The sequence below is a fragment of the Phyllostomus discolor genome, chromosome 12 (assembly GCF_004126475.2).
Source record: "Phyllostomus discolor isolate MPI-MPIP mPhyDis1 chromosome 12, mPhyDis1.pri.v3, whole genome shotgun sequence".
NCBI classification, from domain to species: Eukaryota; Metazoa; Chordata; class Mammalia; order Chiroptera; family Phyllostomidae; genus Phyllostomus; species Phyllostomus discolor.
This window is the reverse complement of record NC_040914.2, coordinates 64672223-64695587: the sequence shown is the minus strand read 5'-3', so window position 1 is coordinate 64695587 and position 23365 is coordinate 64672223. Positions and strand designations below refer to the sequence as shown.

General features: G+C 42.5%; 1 protein-coding gene across 4 annotated transcripts in view; it reads right to left on the bottom strand.

Annotated features, from left to right (window-relative positions):
- Window positions 1-23365, bottom strand: part of HYDIN (HYDIN axonemal central pair apparatus protein) — a 291357-nt gene that overhangs the window by 245920 nt on the left and 22072 nt on the right. For all 4 annotated transcript variants that reach the window (XR_004900055.1, XM_036012178.1, XM_036012180.1 and 1 more), the window contains exons 4-6: window positions 21786-21905; window positions 18467-18601; window positions 4609-4808 (exon numbers count right to left, since the gene is read on the bottom strand). Coding sequence is in view for 3 of the 4 variants with exons in the window: in XM_036012178.1 (XP_035868071.1) it covers window positions 4609-4808; window positions 18467-18601; window positions 21786-21905 (455 nt within the window). In the remaining variant the exon portion in view is untranslated. The remainder of the gene's footprint in view (window positions 1-4608; window positions 4809-18466; window positions 18602-21785; window positions 21906-23365) is intronic.

Below are 23365 nucleotides of genomic sequence, written 5' to 3'. Positions count from 1 at the left end.
TATTATTTCAATGAGAAGAATAGGATTTTTTTAATCCTTGCCTGAGGACAGTTTTTCCTTTGCTTTTAGAGAGAAAGGAAGGGAGAGAAAGCAACATCGCAGTGAAGAGAGAAGCTTCAATTGTACTCATCCAGACTGGGGATTGAACCCTCAACCTTGGCATGTGTCTTGACTGGGAATCAAACCCGCAACTTGCAGCTACAGGGTGACTCTCCAACCAAGTGAGCCACACTGGCCAGAGCAAGAATATGATGTTTTTGAAACTATTTCCTGTGAGATATTATTTCTAACTGAATATTGACTCAAAAAGCAGCAAGACCCAGAGTATGTGCTGGGTTTCTGACTGACCCCAAAGTCTCAAGCTACACCCACTGCTCTACCACGTCTACTGACAATCACGTTAACTGAAATAGTGGTCCCCACCCCTGTCCGGGCAAGGCAATCTCCTCCATATTTCTTAGAATGGACACTTGTCAGGAGAGCTACCAGAGATTTAGATTCACAAATGCAGTTGCATCCTTTTTCGTTGCAGCCCTCAGGTTCTCAGTTGTAAACAACAGCAACCAACTCTGGCTAACAAACAGAAAAGGAATTTATGGGAAGAACCTGAAGTAGCTCACTGAATAGACAGCATGGCTGGAAAACATGCATTTTGTGGAAATAACATAAAACTACTATATTATGCAAAGTCTAAGCAGGAAAACAAAAATATTTCTAAACAGGGGATGTAATTGAGAGACAATGACACAGAAGATGGGAGTGGTGAGAGGCCCAATTTAAGACAGTGAGATAGCTCAGGGATTCGTAACAACAGTAAGCCATTTCCGCCCCTGCGCTGGAGACAAAAGATGAGGAGGAAGTGAGGACCTGGCAGCAGGTGGAACTGTGACACTCTTGTCCGACGGGACCTAGAACCACGAGAAAGTGCATCTGCTTGCTGGGGACTCTGCTGAAGCCAGAGAGGGAGGAGAAGTATCCTGACTTCTTCCTGCCCTGTAACCTCCTTCTAGTACCCCCAACTCGTCAAACACAGCTGGTGTCCTGCTGACTCCGGAGGCTAGGGGAGCTCACACAGCCCCCGGTGACACTGCAGGGAGAGGGTGAGGGATGGGTCTGAGGGTCCAGAGCCCAGAACTGGCCCATGTTTGCTTTAACCCAGGCTTCGCTATTAATTTACCAGAAGAACTTAGATAAGGCATTTCCCTTTTCAGACCTTATTTCCCTCACCTGTAGAATGAGAATGTTGGACTCTAGTTTCTAATATCTTTGTAATTCCTGCCTAGTCCTTAATTTGGCTCACCAGTTTACCTTAGAAGTGTTTCTGTATCAGGAGAAGATGATTCACATTCATAGCTACGGGTAGAAAAGTTTGCCGTCTTTTCCTGCCACGTCACACTATTAAATCTGTGGAGCGATTTTGTTTCACTTTATGGGAATGTAATATGTGAAGAAATATTTATGTGTAGTTTGAAGATGCAGCCAAACAGCCCAGGAAGACATGCTGCCTGCACTCGTTTGCTCGCCTTGGATGGATTCTTTTACACTGAAAAAACCCCCACGCAACGGGAAGTTTTTAGTGTGTGTTACACATGGTGGTTGTGGGGGGCCTTCCTTCAAATAAAAAAAAGACTGCTTCTTTCTTCTAAGTCCTGGTGAGCCAGCTGGACAACCTGCTTCCTTCTCCTTCAAGCAGAATAAGTGCGTCTCACCACGGGACGACAGAGGCCGTGTAAGCACTGATGGGCTGTGTCAGGGGACACCACTTTTCAGAAGAGCTTTTTTCCTTTGCTTCTGATGGTTGGCTTCTCTAACGTGATTCGGCATCCTGCTTCCCGGTGATTAAGGATGCAGAAAGCGAGAACAACGAAAAAGAACCCAGAGAAACAGAAAAATCACAAGTTTTCTTGAACCCCTCAGAGAGCTGAGGTTGCAGGGCACACAAGAGGCCTGAAATCTGAAAGTGGATGATGCCCATCCCCACAGGGGAGATGGGACACTTGCCGACTGTCCCACCAAAGAGAAACAGAAGCTCCCTCAAGCAGAAGCAGTGAATGGAAGCGATATTTGAAGAGATATGGCTGAGATTTTCCAAAAATAAAAAAAGATCCAGGAAGCTCAGAGAATTTCATTCAAGATTGAAACTGAAACTAAAAAGCAAAATAAGTTCCTTAAAAAAAAACAAACAAACCCACCCCTAGACACACCGTACTCAAAGTGCTAAACAAAACAAATACGGGGTGGCAAAAGTAGGTTTACAGTTGTGAGTGCACGAAATACAGAGTTTATTCTTATATTACTACATATGCATTACTGTATTATTTATTTGTATTACAACTGTAAGCCTACTTCTGCCCACCCTTATAAGGAAAAAAACTTGAAAGCAGTCCAAGAAAAAGACATGCAGACAAATAAAGATAGGGGTTATAGCAGACTTTCATGAGCAACATGTAAGCCAAAAGACAATAAAATGACATCACTAAAGCACTAAAAAAACGGGGACATATTACTATCAACTCAGAATTCCATACTGTAGAGAAAATATTTTTCAAAAATGAAGGCAAAATACCTTTTATTAAGTAGCCAAAAACTGAAAGAATTTCCAGTAGACCTGCACTACAGATAAAAATTAAAAATAGTTTTCCAGCCGGGAGAAATGCAACACGAGACAGGCATGCAGATCTGTGTGAAATGGTCCGGAGACAGTGGTGCTCCCGGGACACCTGGAAGAGCAAACACGAGCTCCGGGCTGAGGGGTGCGCCCCCAACCTGCACTGTGATGGCCCTGCCGCCTACAGCATCGCAGACCGAGATACTTGAAAACTCTGCTACCAGCAGGACCTAGGAAGACTGGATAAAATGTAAGTTACATAAGTGAGTGGCTGAACATGTAAGCAATTAAGGCAAATCCATAAGATTCAAAAATGAAGAAAAATCTAAGAACCAGAGCTGTAAGCCACTGAACTAATTGGGTCTGCCCTGGGTTCCCAATAACCTTGATACCTGGGTTTTAACAGCCAACCTTGAGATAGTCAAGTCAGGGAATTTAGAACAAAATCCCCATATAAAACCTGGAAACTTGAAGGGCTGCCAAACCATCACCAGGACAAGCCCTGTCTTGGTTTTGAGAGAAAAAAACACAGTTTCTCCAGGGACTCCTGACTTCTGACATGTGTCTTACGCAGGTGCGGGGTTTGAATATGCACTATTGGTCTACGAACCCCCAAGCCCCCAAATTACCAGAAGAGTAGTTTCCATAGTTTAATCGTGAATCAGGCAGAATTCTAGAGAGATGGGTCCTTTAACCAGCAAAGGATTCCACAGATAAAGCCCTTCTGAAAATGAGCTCACAGTCCAGATCAATATACACACTTTTTTTACGTGATGGAAAAGAACTTGACTCTCTGTTTCCTATCCTCCCAAGCTGGTCATTCTTAAACCAGCAGTGCCCTGCTGATCAGACACTGTTTTCAAGTTCCATAACAATTGTTCTTTCCCACCTTATAAGAGAGCTCCTTGAGGGCAAGGCTTGTCTCACTGGCCTTCACGTTGTCCCATGGTGTCCACTACCCTGTAGCTGCTTCTCAAATATCTCAAATAATCAGATGAAAATCTAGCTCCTTCGCTTATCCTAGCTATGTGCTCTAGAGCAAGTAATATAGCCTCACTATCGCTCTGTTTTCTCATTTTCAAAGCCTGAAAAAGCAGGTTGAGTTTTTCTCACATCTCATCACTCTGAACCCTTCTTATGCCTGCCTCTTCTATTTTAAAGACCCTTGTGATTACACTGGGCCCACCCGGGTATCCAGGAAGATTTTCCCACTTTAAGGTCAGCTGATTGGCAGCCTTAATCACATCTGCAAACCCAGTCCCCTGCTGTCATCTAACATGACAGACTGACAGGTTCTGAGGATTAGAATGTGGGCACATCCGAGAAGCCATTATTCTGCCCACCACACTGGTAGCAGCTCATTTGAAGAAACAATAAAAGAACACCCACTTATTATGTAGTACTCGCTATGCACTTGCAATGTACATTTATTAATTCATTTATTTCTCACAACAACCCTATTAAGTGGCTACTGTGCTTTTCCCCATTTTTCAGATGAGAAAACTGAGCACCATGACCTAAAAAATATGGGCGATCCCTAGAAGCTGGAAAAAGCAAAGAAATGGATTCTCCCCTCAAGCCTTCACATAAGAACCCAGTAGAGGCCTCTGATCTACTGAAATGTTAGATAATAAATGTGTGTTGTTTTAAGCCACTAAATTTGTGCTAATTTGTTATAATGGCAGTAGAAAACCAATACAGCCAGTTATAAAATTCTTAGTCAAAACAAATGTCTATTAATAGATTCCCATGGGCCATTCTCTATGCCAAGTAGGAGTCTCATCCAGCATTTCAGAAGACCTTCCACACCCAAAGAGGTAACCTTGAAATTTGGTCTCCTCTTGAGAAGAGGATGTCTGCCCTACATCAGTGAGCTCTCCCAGCCTTGCAGCTAAGACTGTAACAAGCAGTTCCAACTCCAATTGCTATTCCAGCAAATTACTTGTGCTGACTAGATGCAGCTATAATCAATCAAAAACAAGAGCCAAAGAAACGCATACCTATAAGTTGTGATGTGAAACACAGTGTCTTTGTTGCCAATGTTTCGTACCAGCAGAATCTTCTGAGTGCTGTATTTGACAGGGCAAGTGGCAAAATTCAGCTGGTCAGGAAAATCTAGGATGGCCCGCGCACCTCTGGCTTTGATGGGTACAACAAACTTTTCTCTTTCAGTAACACAGGTCAACATATGGGTGTAATCCTACAGGAGAAGGTACAATGATTACTTGTGGAAACACCGACATGATCAATATAACTGGGCAAGAAATACGGCCATATGCAGGCATCTAGCAAAGAAAAATTAATATATTCTAGGAAACTTTCTCAAGACAATTATAGTTGTACTTTCAATGAAATACTCTTCTCTGACAGAGAGAGAACAGTTCAAGTGTTAAAACCTACAAGCTAACAGAAAGCTTATGTTTCATGTGTTTCCCAGATAGTAGGGAGGTCAGATGGGAGATGGTTGGGGCACATTTTTGCTTAGATCAGAGGAGGTTAGATCACCAGTTCCCTCACGTCCTCCTTCCAACTGTGCCCATTTGTCCTTCGGGAACCTGTGTTAGATTGATGGCTCCTAGTAATGGTCTGACTATGCCCACACTCTTTACCATGTGGCTTTCACTCCTCCATGAGTGGAGTCTCTTTCCCCACCCCTTGCTTTCACCAATAGAATGTAGCCTGTTCCAAGCTGAAGCCTCAAGAAGCTTTGTGCATTTCCAAGTTTGCTCTTGGAACACTGCCACGGCCATGTGCACAAGCCCTGTCTAGTCTACTGGGAGGTGAGAGCCCAGATGTCCCATCCACGGTCCTGCTAGACCTGCCTTCTGCGCCAAGTATGTGAGAGAGCGCAACCAAGAGTTGCCTACCCAACCTTGAGTAGGCCTAGTCAAGACCAGCTGAACCACAGTCTTGCAAGCAATAATAAATGTTTATTATTTAAGCCATTGAGTTCTGGAGTTGTACAATAGCTAATTGGTACATAACCCAGTTTAAACTTCACCTTCTTGTGCAAAACCATTATTGACCATTCCAAGTACAAATGCTGAGGCCCTGAGCACCTATCGTCCCCAGTCTTGAGTCTAATTGTAACACAAATGCTGAATTAAGTCACCCTTTACATCCTCTCTTTAGATAGAAAAACACAATTCTCACCCTCAGTGTAGGAAAAAAAAGTTAAAAGTAAATCCTCACCAAAAGCAAAACTAAAGATAAAAGGAAAGTATTAACAGTCCCCTCGAGAATAGGCCCACCGTTACGGAAATTTGTTATCTAAACCAGGTTTATTTCTCATTTTAGGTTTTCCCATCATTTTACTGTATGTTTTAGCTACAAGCAATCTTCATATATGTAAAGTCCACTTTGAACTTGAGTTTCCTTTTGGTAATCATGTAATAAATGGTACTTGGTACAGGTTAAAAAAACAACAACTTTGAGCTCTGGCATATAGTAGGAATGGGAAAGTCTAACAAACAGATTGACGGATAGACCTGGCAATGCCTCAACTTCATGAAACCCACAGGACTTGTAAAAAGCAATGGTATCCCAACCAGTTTACTCATTCAAACACGTTTATTAAGTGTTCAGGACTGAGCTAGGTCTAGAATACAACTGAGTAGGACACAGACATGGATCACCCTGAACTTATGTAATAATGGAGGAGAAATGAGCAGGTAAATAAAGCCTGTCTAATATGCAGTGTAATACGTATACAAATAAAAATAAAAAGTCTAGTAGCCAGAAAAACACTCCCATGACAGAGCCCCTAGACCTGCAGCCTCTCTGACCCCCAACTCCAAAGTCATGGCCAGTTGTCCAGTCAGCATCTTGCTGGATGCAATCTTACCAGTCCCAAAGCAAAGCCCCTGATGAACTCCTCTGCCTGCAACTGTACATGAAGATGCCTCCTGAGCGGAAGGAGTGGGGGCTGAAGTCCAGCCTACTCTGCAGGTTCTAACTGCATCAGCTCAGAGAGGGAGCCTTTTTCTCATGCCCACAAAGGCCCCACAGTGCCAGCTAGGGGCCTGCTCATTTGCCTTCCCTCCCCCTAACCTGTTCCCTCTCTGTTCCCTGTCTCGGTACTGGCATCTCCATCTTCCCAGTGGCCTGGATTTAAAACCCTGGAATGAGGCATCCTTGATTGCTCTGTTTCTCAGTTTCTCAGTTTCTTAGTAAATCCTGTTGGACCAACCTTCAAAATATGCCCAGACCACAGGGACTTCTCACCACCTCCACACTGTCACCCTGGCCCTGGCCACTTTGATCTTTCCCCAGCTAACTGGACTCTATTTCCATCCTTGCTCCTCTAAAGTCTGTTTTCCACACAAGGGTCAGGGGGGTCCAGATCAAATGGAAGACCATTCAGGTTGCCCCCCTGTTCCAAGGCTCCCAAGCTGAGAGGGTTCAGGGGCACCAGAGCCTGGCACCCCTGTCATTTGCTCCCACATCTCCTCCTTTTCCGCTTGCTCACTGCTCCAGCAACCAGCTTCCTCACTGCTCCTTGAGCATGCTAGAGATGCTCCTCCCTCAGAGCCTTCAAATACGATGCTCTTTCTAGAACATGCTTCCCTGTAATTGTTCACACATATGTGTAGCCATATATACATATGTGTATGTGTCTATACATACATGTGTATAGTTTGCTCCCTCATCTCCTTCAGGACTTCACTTGGTCCACTCTGTCACCAAGGCCCCCCCGACTGCTGTATTTTAAACCTAACTCTCCCTCTCCTGTCCCATCACTTCCTAGCCTTTTGTTCTGCTTTAGTTTTCCCAAAGCCATCTAACATAGTATATATTTTACCTTTTTATTAAGTCCATCATATGTCTCCCCCCGATATCTCCGTATCAACAGGGATTCTGCCCATCACATTGACCTCTTATCCCCAGTGCCTAGAACAGGGCCTAGTGCTCAGTAAACATTCAACAGATATTTGCTGAAGGCAGGAAAACAAGTAAGATAATGTTGAGTGAGGAAAATTAAAGCATGGAAAGGGGGAAGAGAGTAAGTGGAGTCCTTGTATATATAGGGTGGTCAGGAAAGGTGTCTCTGAGGAAGTGACGTTTCAGCAGTTCTAAGTGAAGCAGGAATGAAGCCAACATGAATGAATGGCGATCTGGGTGAAATGCGATTCAGGGCCTGTGGCCACAGGGGAACAAGGTAAAGAGAAGCAAGAGATGTCGCAGGAAGGTTGTGGGGAGCCGGATCAGGCAGGATCTTGAAAGCCACTGTAGGACATGAGGTTGGCTAAAAGCATTAATGATGCTGAATGCTGATCATTATGTACCTGATTTACGTTTTAGGAAAACCACTAGCTTCTATGGAAAAAGAGAGGCCAGAAGCCATTGCAATAGTCCAGACAAGAGATGGCATCGACCTGGCCTAGTGTTTGGCGAGTAGTAAATATCTAATCAGTGTTAGCTATCATTATTAAAATGTTGTGTCACATACAATGATTTATGTAGGGCATATAGGAAAAATTCAACTTGTGTTTACTCTGGTTAGGGAAATAATAATGAGGATCTAAAGACACATGAAATGATGTTCAATATCGCTAGCTATCAGAGAGATGCAAATTAAAACCACAATGAGATACCACTTCACACCCGTCAGAATGGCCATCATAAACAAAGCAACAAACAAGTGTTGGAGAGGTTGTAGAGAAAAGGGGACCCTAGTGCACTGTTGGTGGGACTGCAATCTGGTACAACCACTATGGAAATCAGTATGGAACTTCCTCAGAAAACTAAAAATGGATCTGCCTTTTGACCCAGCAATTCCACTGCTGGGACTATATCCTAAGAATACTAAAACACCAATACAAAAGAACCTTGGCACCCCGATGTTCATAGCAGCACAATTTACAATAGCTAAGTGCTGGAAGCAACCTAGATGCCCATCAATGAATGGATCAAAAAACTATGGTACATTTACACAATGGAATTCTATGCAGCAGAAAGAAAGAAGGAGCTCCTACCCTTTGCAATAGCATGGATGGAGCTGGAAAGCATTATGCTAAGTGAAATAAGCCAGGCAGTGAAAGACAAGTACCATATGATCTCACCTTTAACAGGAACCTAATCAACAAAACAAAGAAACAAGCAAAATATAATCAAAGACACTGAAATAGAGGACAGGCTGACAGTGAGCAGGGGGAGAGAAGAGGGAATTTCAGGGGAGAATGGGAAGGGTTTGCGGGAACAAATTTAAAGACACATGGACAAAAACTAGGGGGAGGGTGGGGGGACGGATGGGTGGGTGGGCTGGAATGGGAGTAAAAGGGAGAAAACTGTATTTGAACAATGATTAAAATAAAAAAAATTTAAGAAAAAAAAGAAAATAATAATGATAATCCTGATAACAACAATAATAATAGAACAAGACAAATTCAGAAAACAACAAGGGCTTTGGAGAACATAAAACATGGTAAAGTGATAATGTGGTAAGGGTCTGCTTTAAGCCAAAACAACCACAGAGGCCTCCCTGAGGAGGTGACCTTCGCATAAAGACCTGAGCAGCAAAAGGAGCCAGTTAGGCGAGATCTAGGAATGGACTGTCCCTGACAAGGGAAATTGCAAACACAAAGGCCCTGAGGTTGAAGCAAGTAATAGAAATTAATGGCCAGTACTCATAAAATTTATTAAAATTGAGTTGTTGGGATCTTAACTCTTCAACTGATTCTGGTTTTTAGAAAGTAATGCCAGGCTCAAAAATTACATATTCAGACACATGGAAGTAGAAATTACACTAAGCATAAGTGATTCTGGAAAACCCCACAAAATTCAACAATGAAACAGTATACTCTGATTACATCAGAATCCTAAAGAGATAAGTGCTATTTTCATTTTTTCTTAGGAGATCAAACCTAGCAAGCAAAGGTTTTGTCGGGAATTAGAAACCAGAAAGTCCCGGCACATATGGAAACAGTATTAACTGAGGCTCTGAGGAGAGAAAGAACAAAAGATGGAGCGGAATCCGGGATGAGAGGCGACCCCAAGGTAATTTGTCCTATTTTATTCCATACGTGCATATTCTCTGCCTTGTTCTGCAGAAAACCGAGCACAACTGGAGAGAGTTTAGGAAGCTAAATTGATATATTCACTGAGATGTTTTCAAACGTTTTCAAACCTTTTCAAATTGCCAAGGGAGGGAGATTTGGAGTTTGGCTGGAGTTATATGAGGTGGGCAAAAGCAGTCTTAAAGTCAACCACCTCGGGAGGCAGTGGGGCCGACCCAAACAGGTGGCTGAAATTCAGGCTTGTTTACTGACTGTCCATGACCACAAGGATGTGGAAATCATGAAGGCCGGCTCTTCAAGCACTTACGAAGTTATCCCTAAGTGCACTGTGCCATTGTGACATTCTTTTGAGCGAATAAAGCCCATCTGTGACATTCTTTTGCGTTACTAAAGCTGCTGTGAAAATACTGACCTGCATGTCTTTTTCTATACGAACAACTGTGAACCTACTTTTGCCCACCCCTGTGTATTTTTTTTTAATCAGTTCACACACTCATAAAAGATGATGAAGAAATTCTTTAAACAACTCCTCAAAAATGTGTTCCAAACTCTGGATTCCTATATTTAATATGACGACATTAGATTATGTACAATCACATATTTGCTACACTGGCCTAAAATTAATTCAGATGCTACGACTGGGGAGGCTCTGTCAGCCTGCAAGCTCAGCAATGACTTTAGGTGACGAATCCCTCCCACTGTGCTTGGATTCAGGACCATCAGGTCTCGATTCAAGGCCAACATATTTATTCTGCGTTCCGGATAATTACTTTCTACCCTATGTAACAATGCTCCCCAGATGAAAATTCCCATCCACTTCTCGTCCATTAGCCTTCCAACATGCCTTTCCTCCTGACTGTAAAGAAACAGCAGTAGAATACGAAAATGGCAGACTTGGCTTTCTGAAAATGAAAAGAATAAATCTTTATTTTACATTAGCTCCATGAGACAAAGCAAACATGGCAATAATTCTGTCCTTTACATTTTCGGGCAAAGGAAGATGATGTCTTCTGCAGCAAATGCCTCTCCAGGCATTGGGAGGGGGCGCACAGCCAGTGTATTAAGTCCTTGCAATCCTTTCTGCCTTTTCTCCACTCCTAAACTTGATGGGGTGGTGGCTAACACAGTAAAACCAGAATAGACTGGAATTTAGTGACTTTAACACTTAGTGTCCCTGGAAAATGTTATAAATGTCCCACCCAGTTCAAAGTCTTTATTATATATCTTCTCAGTCTGAAATTCACCCCTCAAAAGGAAAGAATCAGCTGAGCCTTAATCAGTTTAAAAATGGGACTGTCAGGTGGATGCAATGCACAACATGGAACAGAGTCAATAATATCATGATAACTACGTACAGTGACAGATGAGTTACTAGATTTACTGTAGCCATCCCTTTTTAAGGGATATGATTGTCAAATGACTATTTTGTACACCTGAAACTAATATAACGTTGCATGTCAGCTATAATTTAAAATAAATTATTTTTTAAACTGAGTCTGCTCCGCTGTCATGAGCCCTGTCCCCTACTACTCTGACTCTTCGTGTGATTTCACTGGGTTCTCAGCTCCCTGGAAGCATCTACATTTCTCCATCTGTGACCTTTGGCTTGAAAAAAGACCTGAGACTTCCAGATTTACTTTTATCCTTAGTATATACAATGATAATGTGGGTACTTCCTAGTCCATGTATAAATCATCCACTCCAAATAGTTCAATTTTCTCTTTGGCTTTTTTGCTTTCTAAGCAACCCATAAACCCACCAATCTGCCTCTCTATCCCCACGCACTCTCCCTTCACTCCTGTTCCCCTCTGAGACCAGCCCCTCTCCTGGTGTACTAAAGCTTGGTCCTCCTCTCCGCCCCCAGCATTTCCTGAAGCATCACTTTTCCCTCCACTGACCATTCCCAAGTCAGCTTATGACCATGCTTGAATGGCCTCGCCTTAAATAACCCACCCTTGACCTCAACATCGACCTCCAGCAACTGCTCATTTTTCCAATTACCCTTTACAGCAAAACTCCTCAAAAGTGTTATTTACGCTCAGCGTCACCACCTCCTCACTTTCCGTTCTCCCTCAAACCCACTCCATCAGGCTTTTATACCCAACATTCCACAAAAACTCTTCTTGCCAAGGTCACGAGGGACTGCCAAATCCAATGACTAATTCCACATCTTTATTGTATTCTACTTTTCATAGCTTCAGACACAATTGACCTCTCCCTCCTTTTTAAATCTCCTGGTTTGCTTCCCACTTCATAACAACCCCTCCTTAGTGTCATCCTCCGCCGGCACCTCCTCCTTTCCCCAGCCTCTTCTTCATCTACACTCGCTCCCAGCATTGTCTCCACCCATTGGTGGAAAGTGCCATCTTTACACTTAGGACTTCCAAACATTTGTCCCTAGCCCTGACAGCTCCCTTTTATCACAGATCTATGTGTCCAACTGCTTCCTTGATATTTCCATTTGGATGTACATACAAAAGTTCAAATTCAACATTTAAAAGACAAAGCTCCGGATTCCCTACCTTACCCCAAGCCAGCCTCACAAAACTGCTCTTCTCCCACTGTCCCCTACCTGAGTAAATGGTGCCACCATTTGGTCAGCTGCCAACCAAAATACTGAAGCAAACTAGATTCCTTTCCTTCTCACACCCTTTATCCTGTCCATCAGCCAATCATGGTCGCTCTACCATAAAAACATATATCTTTAATCCACCTGCTTCTCTTCATCTTCATTGTCACCTCCTTAGTCCAAATCGTCCTCATCTTTTGCCCAACTATTACAACAGCCTCTTGTCTCTGTTTGGTTCTGCTACATGTAACAGGGAACAGAATAAGAGCAATTTAAACGAGATAGATTTTATTTCTCTCCCACAAAGAAGTCCAGAGGTAGGCGGGCCTGTGGGTATGGCGGGTCCACAGTGTCATCAGAGATGCAAATTCCTAAATTCCTGCTCTATCATTCCAGCACACAGCGTCCATCTTCAGTGTCACCGCGCGCGCGCGGCAGAGTCACTCCTGGGATGCCAGCTCTCACAGCCCAGCTGCAGCCCTGGAGGAGAGGGCAGAAGGGCAGCAGAGAGCACCGCCTGCTGTGTCAGCTCTCATCAAGGACATGCCTGCAAGTCTTGCTCACACCTCATTGGCCAACACTTAGACACAGCTGCAAAGGAAGCTGAGGAAACGCAATCTTTTATTTTAGGTGGTAATGAAGCCAATCAAAATTTGTTATTCTCTTACCAGTGAGGAAAGAGAAAATGGGTGTCAAGGGGAGGCGACTAGCCTATGCCTCACACCCCCTTCAGTCCGTTCTCTGGGCAGCCACCCACCATGTAAGTCGGATGTGTCACTCCTCACCAGAGCCCACCCCGGTAAAGGGAAGGGATCCAGTATTTATCCCATCTTTGCTGTATGAACTTGACTTCAGAATCCTCATTGGATCACTACAAAAATAAAACATAAGAGACATTTTGTTCTTCTTGATGTGATGCAATTAGAGAGTTAACTAAGAATTATTGCCTAAAAAATATCAAATATGAACCTAATGGAGTCTCTAGACGTAACTACGAGTTTATAGGAAACAGAAGGGACGGAGGACCATTCTACAGAACCTGATAGAGATGCAGTCGAGGCACCTTGTTTGGATCCAGATTTAAGCAAACCAACTGAAAAATTATATTTAGATATAACTTTTATACCTCAGTGGGGAGTTCTGAATACTGACTGTATATTCGACAATATTAAGGAGCTATTTTTTTAGGAGTGATAATGGTATTGTGGCTATGTTAATTTTAAAAGGTCCTAATCTTCTAGAGACAAAGAAGGAAACATTTATGGATGACATAAGGTGACATGTGGGACGTGCTTCAAAGCCCTCTGAGGCAGGGAACAGGACAGGTGACGTAAGACTGGCCACGCACCGACCGCTGGAAATGCCGGTGATGGCAGCTCACCGCCCTGCCTGTTCTCTCTCCTTTTACGTGTGAGTGAAAGCTTCTGTAATAGAAATGTTTTCATGTGCACTTTGAAAGGGCTTCCTATCACACTCTGCATGACTTCTAAGACCCTTACTCTCTGCAGTCTTGTCTCCTATACTTTTCCAGCAGCTTCCTCTACTCCAGTCACGCTGGCCTCCTGCACCTCCCTGAGCCTGCTGCCAAGCACATCCCAGTCCAGGGCCTTTGTGCTTGCTGCTCCCTCTCTCAGACAAGCAGGTCTTCCCTCAGAGAGTCGCGCGACTTAATTTAGTTCTCGGATCAGATGTTACCTTGTCACAGAAGTCATCCCTGGTCCTCCTGTTGACAGGAAACAGGATCCTCTCACCCCCCTACTTTCTAGCAGGTCAATATCTGATATTAAATTACATATTTATTTGTTTATATATAGTGGAACATAAGCTCCAGGAAGGCCAAAACTTGTTCTGTTCTCCAAAGGATCCCAGCTCATAAAACTGGGCCTGACACAGAGTGAAAGAATATTATCCATTTTTAATACCTTTATTTGACTTGTTAAAGTATCAAGAGTTCTTTATAAAGAGGCTTTCCAACATTATTACATTGGCCTTATTACAAAATGACATTGATCAAGGCCAGAAAGCTAAAAAGCAGTAACTCGATGATGACGTGAAACAAAACCGTGAGAAACACTCCTCTCAGAGAAGGCTCTCAGACATCTCTCTCCTGGCTGAAATGGCAAGGACTTTAACATCTACCACATCCTGGCACAAAATGACATTTGAGCCCTTTTTGTAACTTTTGCTTTTAATATTTGTAGGCCATTCTCAAGTTGAGAAAAACTTCTTTGTATTTTCCTGAGATTGACTTTGACTTACTTGTCTCACCTGACAAATACCCCCTGTGCACATCCTGTGTGGCAGCTGGCATGATGCAAGGCACCAGGGTTGTGGGAGTGACCCAGACGGAATGAGAAAAAGCCAGTCCCAGGAGGAAGAAAACAAAATCCCTATCAATTTTTGCCAACAAAAATTGCTGACTGTAGAAAATTTTATGATATCTAAACTTTAATTCAAAATGCTGGGAACATAGTTCATTATTGTTGTATACCTAGATAACATAAAATATGTTCACATTTTTCTACTATTCTTGGGCCATAATTTTTAAAAATTCATAGTAACAAATCAAGAAAACTATTTTGACAACTAATTATATATCTTCTTAAAACATAACTGAGCAATAAAACTGCATCACTTCACGATTTATTCACTGCAGCCACTTTCCTATGATAACACTGCAGTAAACAGATGCTTCCTTAAGCCCAAGGAAGTACCCGTTTTTGCTTTTACAAAAGCCTAGTATTTTTCATTCCCCTTTTAATATTGATAGCAAATATACAAATGTAACAGGTCAAGAAAAATGCCAGGCTCCAGAATTTTATAGTGTTATGACAATATTGACTTACATTTCTACCATATATGACATGTACACCGGGATTATTAGATTAATATAATAACATATCCAATCATTTTTAAAAGTCTGTGTGAGAAGAAGAGATAAGGAAAGCCAGAGTAAATTTGCTGCACCTGTTATCTGGGCATTTGGCATTCTTAACAAGTTAAATCCCCAGGAAGCCAGATTAATAGATGACAGGGGGAAAAATGTGAATTGCATTATCATCTTCGACATGCTAATATACATGGGTGCTGAAAATCCAATTGAAAGGGGACTGGCTTATTAAACTGTGGCATGCTGCAATTTACATATCTCACCCTCCAGATGTGAGGAGGGTAAATGAGAATAGCATGTGCCCAGATCGGCAGGGGGTAACGAGGAAAAATAATATGTGCATTGGCTGTCAATTTTGCCAACTGAAGAAAAAGTGACACAATGAAAAGACTGACTTTTATTTTTTCCTAAAATAAATCTGGCTGTAGTTAGTTCTCTGCTGCATTCTGGAGCAGCACCAGAAACAGCACGACTATCCCTCGCTGGGCATTCTGTGCACAGCCCTGCTGGCTTTCCAAGAGTAAGAGTGAATGTAGATGCCCAGACACTGGAGAAACTGCTGGTAGTGGGGTGCAAGAGCAACAGGACCTTTGCAGGAAAAAAGAACCAAAACTAGTAGCAAGGGCTTCCCCAAACACACTCCATCCATCTTAGACAGTGAGCAAAAGGAACAATCACTATGTCTTTAGAAAAACAAATTCTGTAAATTATGTTACCTCCTAGAGCCCAAATCCAAAACAAAATCTTAATGTATCCAAAGTCGGATAACTGAATTTCTCATAGGTAGCCACTGTTCTCACTTTATGCCTCTGCATACATGCATATAACCTCTGATAACTTTCAAATACTTAGAAGAAGAAACAGTAAAACCACATTTACATTTTAATTAGGGGTTGCCCAACAGACATGCAATGTTGGTGAAATGAAATGTAAACGGGAATAAAAAGACTAGGAATAAAATAAGCAGCCACAAAATATAGCCAAGTAGTAATCCCAATGGGAATCCTAGCATTTCATATTTATAAAGCAAATACAAACATACCTAAAATACATATAAATTATGTATTTGCTGTATAGATAAACTAATAAAAATTCTCTTTTCTTTAAGCTTTTGATTAGGGAAGACTTAAAACAGCTGGTGTTTTAAGACCTTAAGACCTGGCTGGTGTGGCTCAGTGGATTGAGCACCAGCCTGAGAACCAGAAGACCCCCAGTTGGGGGCGCACGAGAGGTAACCAATTGATGTATCTCTTTCACATCAATGTTTCTCTCCCCCTCTCCTTCCTTTCCAATCTCTCTAAAATAAATAAATAAAATCTAAAATCTATATGTAAAACACAACTAAAACAGAATAATATAACAAATGTCACATACCCATCACCCAGATTCAACAATTACTAATATTCTGTAATTCTGGCTTTGTCTACACCTCAATCCATTCATTACATTCCTGTAGTTTTTAAGGTAAAATTTAGGTCTATTGGAAAGCATAAGTATTAAATGTACAACTTTGACAAGTGAATTCACCCACATAACCCTCACATCTATCATGATATAAAACATTCCACCTCCTCAGAAAATTCCAAGTACCCTTTTCTCAGCCAGACTACCTACAGGGAGAACAATACTTATCCAACAGAAGGCATATTTTCTCCAGCACAGAAAAAAAATTAAGGAAAGACAACTCCTCAAATCCAGCAAGCTTCATGTTTCAGTCTATACCTAGGCTTATAATCAGCTTCCTACAGAGAAGTCAGTATAAGAATTTGACACCCAAACTAAACCCAAGTGCTGCTCTTCTCAGTTAGTATTCAGATATGGAGCCTCAAGAAAAATAAGGACTTTGATAATATGTAACAAAAAGCATTACTTCTGGGGTGATTTATTTTTTCATTTATTTCAATAATACCCCCAAACAAAATGACAGGTCCATGTACAACCCAAGAAATAAACAGTAATACTACAAATTGGCAAAATAATAACCACGGTGTGTTATGATTATAATGGAATTTCTAACCACTCTCTACAATGATACATACTTGGCAGATCACATTAAATTCTCTATCCCTACTCTCCAAAAGAGTGGGAAGAATAGCAATAGTAGCAGGAATAGTGGTAATGACATTGACAGCAGCTAATAAGTATTAGTGATGGAGAAGCAGGGATTCAAAACTAGTTCTCTCTGCCCCCATCATGCTCTTTTGATTCCAACCATTACGGCACAGTAGAGGTCAGCACACACACTGTCAGCATTATATGTAGCCTGACATCTTGTTGTGCCTATTTAAGCCTTTGATCGTGCAAGTAAAACCCCTTGCCTCCCCCTCACAAGTCTCCACTTTGACCCACGTGGGAAAACTCAAACCACAATTTTGTGCTCTTGGAGAAGGGCTGGGGAGGAAGCCTCCTTCCTCAGATCCCCTTGGCTGGTCCTTCCCTCTGGGAGGAACTGGAATTTCTACAAGTGAGGAGAGCCTGAGAACGAGCTAGATTCAAGGGGAAATGGCCTCTTTTTGAACTTAGGCTCTTTCTAGCCTGCCTGTGTACAAACAGGGAAAGCAAAGCAGGCAGGTCTCTGCTCTCCCTGCCTGCTCTAGTTCCTCCACTCCCACCCGTGCTTGGGTGGAGTTATCGATTAGGTCAGCCCTTCACCAAGGTCCAGTTACCTTCCAGTCACTGGAGAGCAGGAGGGGGCCCCTTTCCGGCCTCACATCCTGGCCACATTCCTTGCTGATACTTAATGAGACTGACGCTGTGATCGATATTTGGATCTTGGATCTCTTTCCTATACTGGTTAGAATCCTGGAAGGTGAAATGAAACTAACTAGGATCCAAAACTTCCAAGAAGCCATATTCTTTATCCTTTGTCTTAGCTCATTGCACCTGGAGACACCTTTTCCTTTTTGGTGTCCCTCTTGCAGTATAGTCCAACATAAATACGCTAAGGCAGGGGCTGGGGAAGCGGGGAGGGGAGTCACTCAGAAGAATTAAGCTTCTTTGCATCCTCGACCCTTACAGCTCATATAAGCCCTCAGCACTCCTTGACCATTGTTTCCTCCTTCCCAGAGGTATGCCATCCCCTCCTCTCATCCAGCTTTATCACTTCTTTCACCACCACCACCATCACCACCAACACCAACAACAATACCATCAACACCAATACCACCACCACCACCACCAGCAGCAGCAGTCCCAAAGCCAGACACAACACAACTACCACCACCAAACCAATACCACTACCACCAACACGACTAATACCACCACTGACAATACCTCTGCCAAAACCAGCAACCCCAAAACCAACACTGCCACCTCCATAAATGTTCAGAATTGCAAACCGCTAGCGAGAGCATTCAACCAGCATCTGGCAGCACTGCTGTTACCTTGTTCTCCTCCGGAGTGAAGACGACTCGGAATGTGAATGGCACTCCTGGAGCTACTTTGTGGCCAATGTCTTTGGGGCTGATTACTTTAAAGTAAGGTGAACTTTCCTCAATGACTTTCACCATCCTCGGAACCTGCAAGAAGGACCTACAATGATGACACTGCGCATGTGAAAATACAGAAGAGAAAGCACAGGCTTCGTGGTGAAACATGCGATCCCCATCTACTACTCACTAGCCATGCGACCTGGGTCAGGTCTGAACTGTACTCTCATCAACTGCACAAGGAGATGACGGCACCTGCCTTTACCCCAGTGTCTTATACAAAGTAAGCACTCAGTGTATTTTAGCTTTAATTTTTATTAACATTGTTATTACTCATTTTATTGTTATTGCAAGTCTTTCTTCAGTTTATTATTTAAATGTGAATTAGCTTCACAAACGAACAGCTAAGACCCCACTCACACAGTGGAGTGAAGCTGGGTTTCCCGACATTCGAGAGTTGCTCTGGGAGAGGAAACCACACTTAACTGCACTCCTGCTCTGGGCCATCACTGCACGTGACGTGCCACTTATTCCTGACAGTAAACTCTGAGCTGCAGTATGACTCCCATTCTACAGAGGAAGAAACACACACTTGCCCTAAGTGCTACAGCTTCACCAAGCAATGGTGTTCAAGTCCCAGCCTGAGCCCACCTTCCCTCTCTCTGAGACTGTCCTAAGTAAGCCCCACTGTGAAGCAGGAACAAAGAGAGTAGTGCAATATCCCTAAGCCCAGTCTCAGAACAGCTCCAAAATTTGTATTCTTTTAAAGTCTTACTCCTGCAGCCTGCTGGTCTTGCCTAGAGCAGTATCTCTATCTCAGCCCATGCAATAAAGGAAATGCAAATGTGAAGAGGACGGGGATGGTCAGCGGTCAGTGGTCAGGGGTCAGCGGTAGAGGTTCTAGGGACACAGGGGAAAGGAGAGGATTGTTTTTTAATGACTAAAGGGGGCAGGAAAAAGTTAACTATAGTTAAGTATGATCCAGATGCCTCCAGTGAAAAATGAGGAAAAAAAAACTCCCCAAACCTCTCAAAACTGTAACCAGATGGGGAAGGGGAGAAGAAATGCAGAGGACTCAGACAGATAAGACCAGAGAGTAGGAGGTAAGGAAGAGATGTGTGCCAATGCCATTGGAGTGGAAGTAGCTTTGAGGTAAGGGAAATGTGCAGTGGCGTTTATGATGTGTTGAATGATACTATGTGAGCTTGTTGGGAATACTTTTAATTAACAGCATAAGGAAAACAAAAGTAACACTAATATAATAATAACAGTAATGAATGATACTTACTATGTGACAGGCACTGAGCTGAATACATTACAATCATTATCTCATTTAATAAGCCAAACAACCTATTGAAATGGGTGCTATTATTACCCCGATGGCTTGGAGAAGGGAAGTGACTCGCCCAAAATCTGCAGCTGGGAGACAGCTGGAATCTGAACCCAGAACCCAGCTCAGCTGGAATCTGAATACAGATTAGTCTGCCTCTAGAGTCTGGGTGCTTATAATTGTATCCCAAGTAGAATCATGCTGTGGCTTGTAGAGTATACATGGCTTATTTTCAACATGTGTGTTGGAGAGAGAGAGAGAAATTATGACCAAACAAGCTATGTCTTTTTGCATTGCCTCCAGCAAGGAAGCCAATAAAAGGTGAATGGTACAGTGACCCAAATGTATCTCAGTGGTTCCTTAAGAGTCCATGAACCAGGGATGGAGAGAAGCAGGCTTACCTCAGCCATCTACTCCAAGGGCCCTGGGAGTACCTCACCTAGAACCAAGTCTGCCCATCCTAGAGGAATCTGTCTGCTTGTTGCTAGCTGGACTTCCTTAGATGAGGAGGAGGCTTTCATGAAGCCCAACACCCTAGCAGCACCTTCCTAGGGGGTGATGAGTTATCCATGAGAACTGGGTGCCCTTTGGCAGATAAAACTTACACATGCCCCTTATCCTTGACTTGCCCATATAAACCAACTATACCATATAAACCATATAACTCCTCTCTATCTTTCAAAGCCTAAGAAAACTTCAACAAAAGTTTTAAAAGTAATTTAAGGGGGAAAGAGGGAACTGGAAGTGAGAAACTAAATTGGTTGGCAGCCCTCCGTGAAAAGAGAGAATTCCAATGTCTATGTAATGTATCCCTTCTTGAGGTCTCAGAACATAATCCTGAACACCTGGGGTTTTTCCTTCTCTATGCCTACACCTTAGCTTCTATCCCATGAGCTTCTCTTGTTAACACTCCTGCAGCAAAAAAACCTAAATATATCATTTTCTCCAGAGTCTGGTTTTGCTGTCACTAAATCACCCCATGGATCTCTGAAAGGCATCACTGATTCATTTAACAAGCTACTGTACCAAATATATCTGCAGGTCTTCCCATTTGCCTTGGAGTCTTGCATAGTCTTTACTGGTTTCCCCTTTTTTCTTACAGTGAGAATTTGTTTCCACATTCTTAGATTCTGTAAGTATTCCTACTTGTCTTTACACCTGAATTTTAGCATCTCTCAGATGCCTTCCTCCCCATCTGATTACTTTTCACACTTAACTGTGCTTTCTGCTGACCTCCAGCCTTATTCTGTCTTTCATTATCATTAGATGCCAAGGAAATCTTTAGGCATTTAATACCTTTTCTTAAAATAAACTCTAGTTTATCTCTGAAGAAAAAGGCACAGGATGGGAAAAAAAATCCTCAGTTGCAACCACAAAAAGACAAGGTATAAATAATGGAAGAAGTCATTCAAAACTATCTGTAGTCAAAATCTGAAGGCTTCTGAGGTAGAAATGAGGAGACAGAAAAGGGGGAAAGGGATGCCCATTGTTTGATTTAAAAAATTCAATTTATAGAACACAAATGCATTGGCTGAACAGATGCAATTCATGAGCAGAGTTAATGCCTTCAGCTGGGGAGCGGAGGCTCTAACACAAAGTCTATAAGCATGAGTAGTAGTCGCCCTGTCTGTCTTGAATGAAGCCTAGCCCACCAGCCACATGAGAACTTCATGACATGCATCTAGCTAACCCTTTATTCAACAAAACGTTAGTGCACACGTTGGGAATTTACTGTTGGGTGGGCACTGCCCTGGGATCGAACATAGAGTGACACACCAACACAGTCCTGTCTTCAGTAAGCTGACAGTCAAAGGGCCCGTTTTCATGTATTTTCCTAAGTCCACCAAATTACAGAACTTAGCTAAGACCCTACAGGATCCCATTTTATTTAACTCCTTCTTATACAACCATGAAAGGCCCAGCCATCCCAGCGAACATACTCACTTTGTCATTGTTCCTCAGAACCAGTGGAACTTCATAGACTTCACAGGGAGTGTAGTTCTGAAATATAATTTCTGATGGAAAGGGCTGGAATAGTGCCTGATCCAGGTCAATTCCTGAAAACTTCAGTCGAAAAAAGTGAATTAATCATGTAGTCACACACAATGGCAGAAATGGCTGGGGAAGATAAGAAAACACTATATAAAAGTATGGATATTAATACTAACAACATAGGGAACACTAAAAAAGGGGTAATTGCACTATACAATAATTGTTATAATTGGTCAGATTATTGTCATCAACTTCTTTAATACAAAAAAACAGTAGAAGTGTTGGTCCCCAGTTTAAAAAAATAGAGGCTAGTGTTTGGCTTTCAGCTCGTTGGAGGCTTAGGTGACACTTTCTTCGGTCACCCTGAATCCAGGTTCATCTGACACCAGTTGCCTCCACCATGCCGTTGAAGTCGACCCCAAGGAGATATCATATACCTGAGGTGTACCTGCGGGGAAGTTGGTGCCATGTCTGCCCTGGCCCCCAAAATCAGCCCCCTGAGCCTGTCTCCAAAAAAGGTTGGTGATGACATCGCCAAAGCAACTGGTGACCAGAAGGGTCTGAGGCACACAGAGAAACGACCACTCAGAACAGACAGACCCAAACTGAGGTAGCGCCTTCTGCCCCTGCCCTGATCATCAAAGCTCTCAGAGAACCACCCCAAGAGAGAATGAGGCAAAAACACATTCAGCACAGTGGAGATATCACTTTTGAAGAGATTGTTGACATTGCTGGACAGATGCGGCAGCAATCTTAGCTAGAGAACTCTCTGGAACCATCAGAGAGATCCTGGGGACGGCCCAGTCTGTGGGCCGTCATGGTGATGGCCCCATCCCTATGGCATCGTAGGCACGGGGAAGTGGAGTGCCCAGCTAGGTAAGAACTACAAAGGGAAATACTCCAATTAAAGACAACCAACCAATAAACAGATAAATACGGCTAATTAGAACATTAATCCAAAACTTCCATTTCTGGTAATGGTGAATAAGGTAATTGAACCAATTCCCCTATGAGAATAACAAGAAAAGTTGTATCAACAAATAACTGCTTGGAGACACTAAAGAGCTAAAAAGATAGTATGATCTAATATTGAAACTGAATTACCTCAAGCTGACAGCTTGTATAATGTCCAACAAGTTTTGAGTACTGCCATATTTCCTTAAAAATTTAGAATACCCCATGATGCCCTGTAAGTTCATGGCTGTACCCTGGGGCACCTTGGCACACAGTTTGGAAACTGAAGATATAAGCATCCACCTCACTAGTTTAGAAAAACAATAGCAAATATTTTTTTAAAAACAAATAAAAACTCAAACAAATAAAAAATGAAATAACAAAAGCAATACCAAAAATTAATGAAATAGAAAGTACAACAAATATGATAGAAACAACAAAGCAAAAAGTTGAGCCTAAAAAGACTAATAAAATTGATAAAATACCTAGTGAATCTAATCAAGAAAACAAGACAGAAGGTACAAAGATCCCATTAAATAATGAAAATAGGGACATTACTACAGAACCTTAACTAAGGA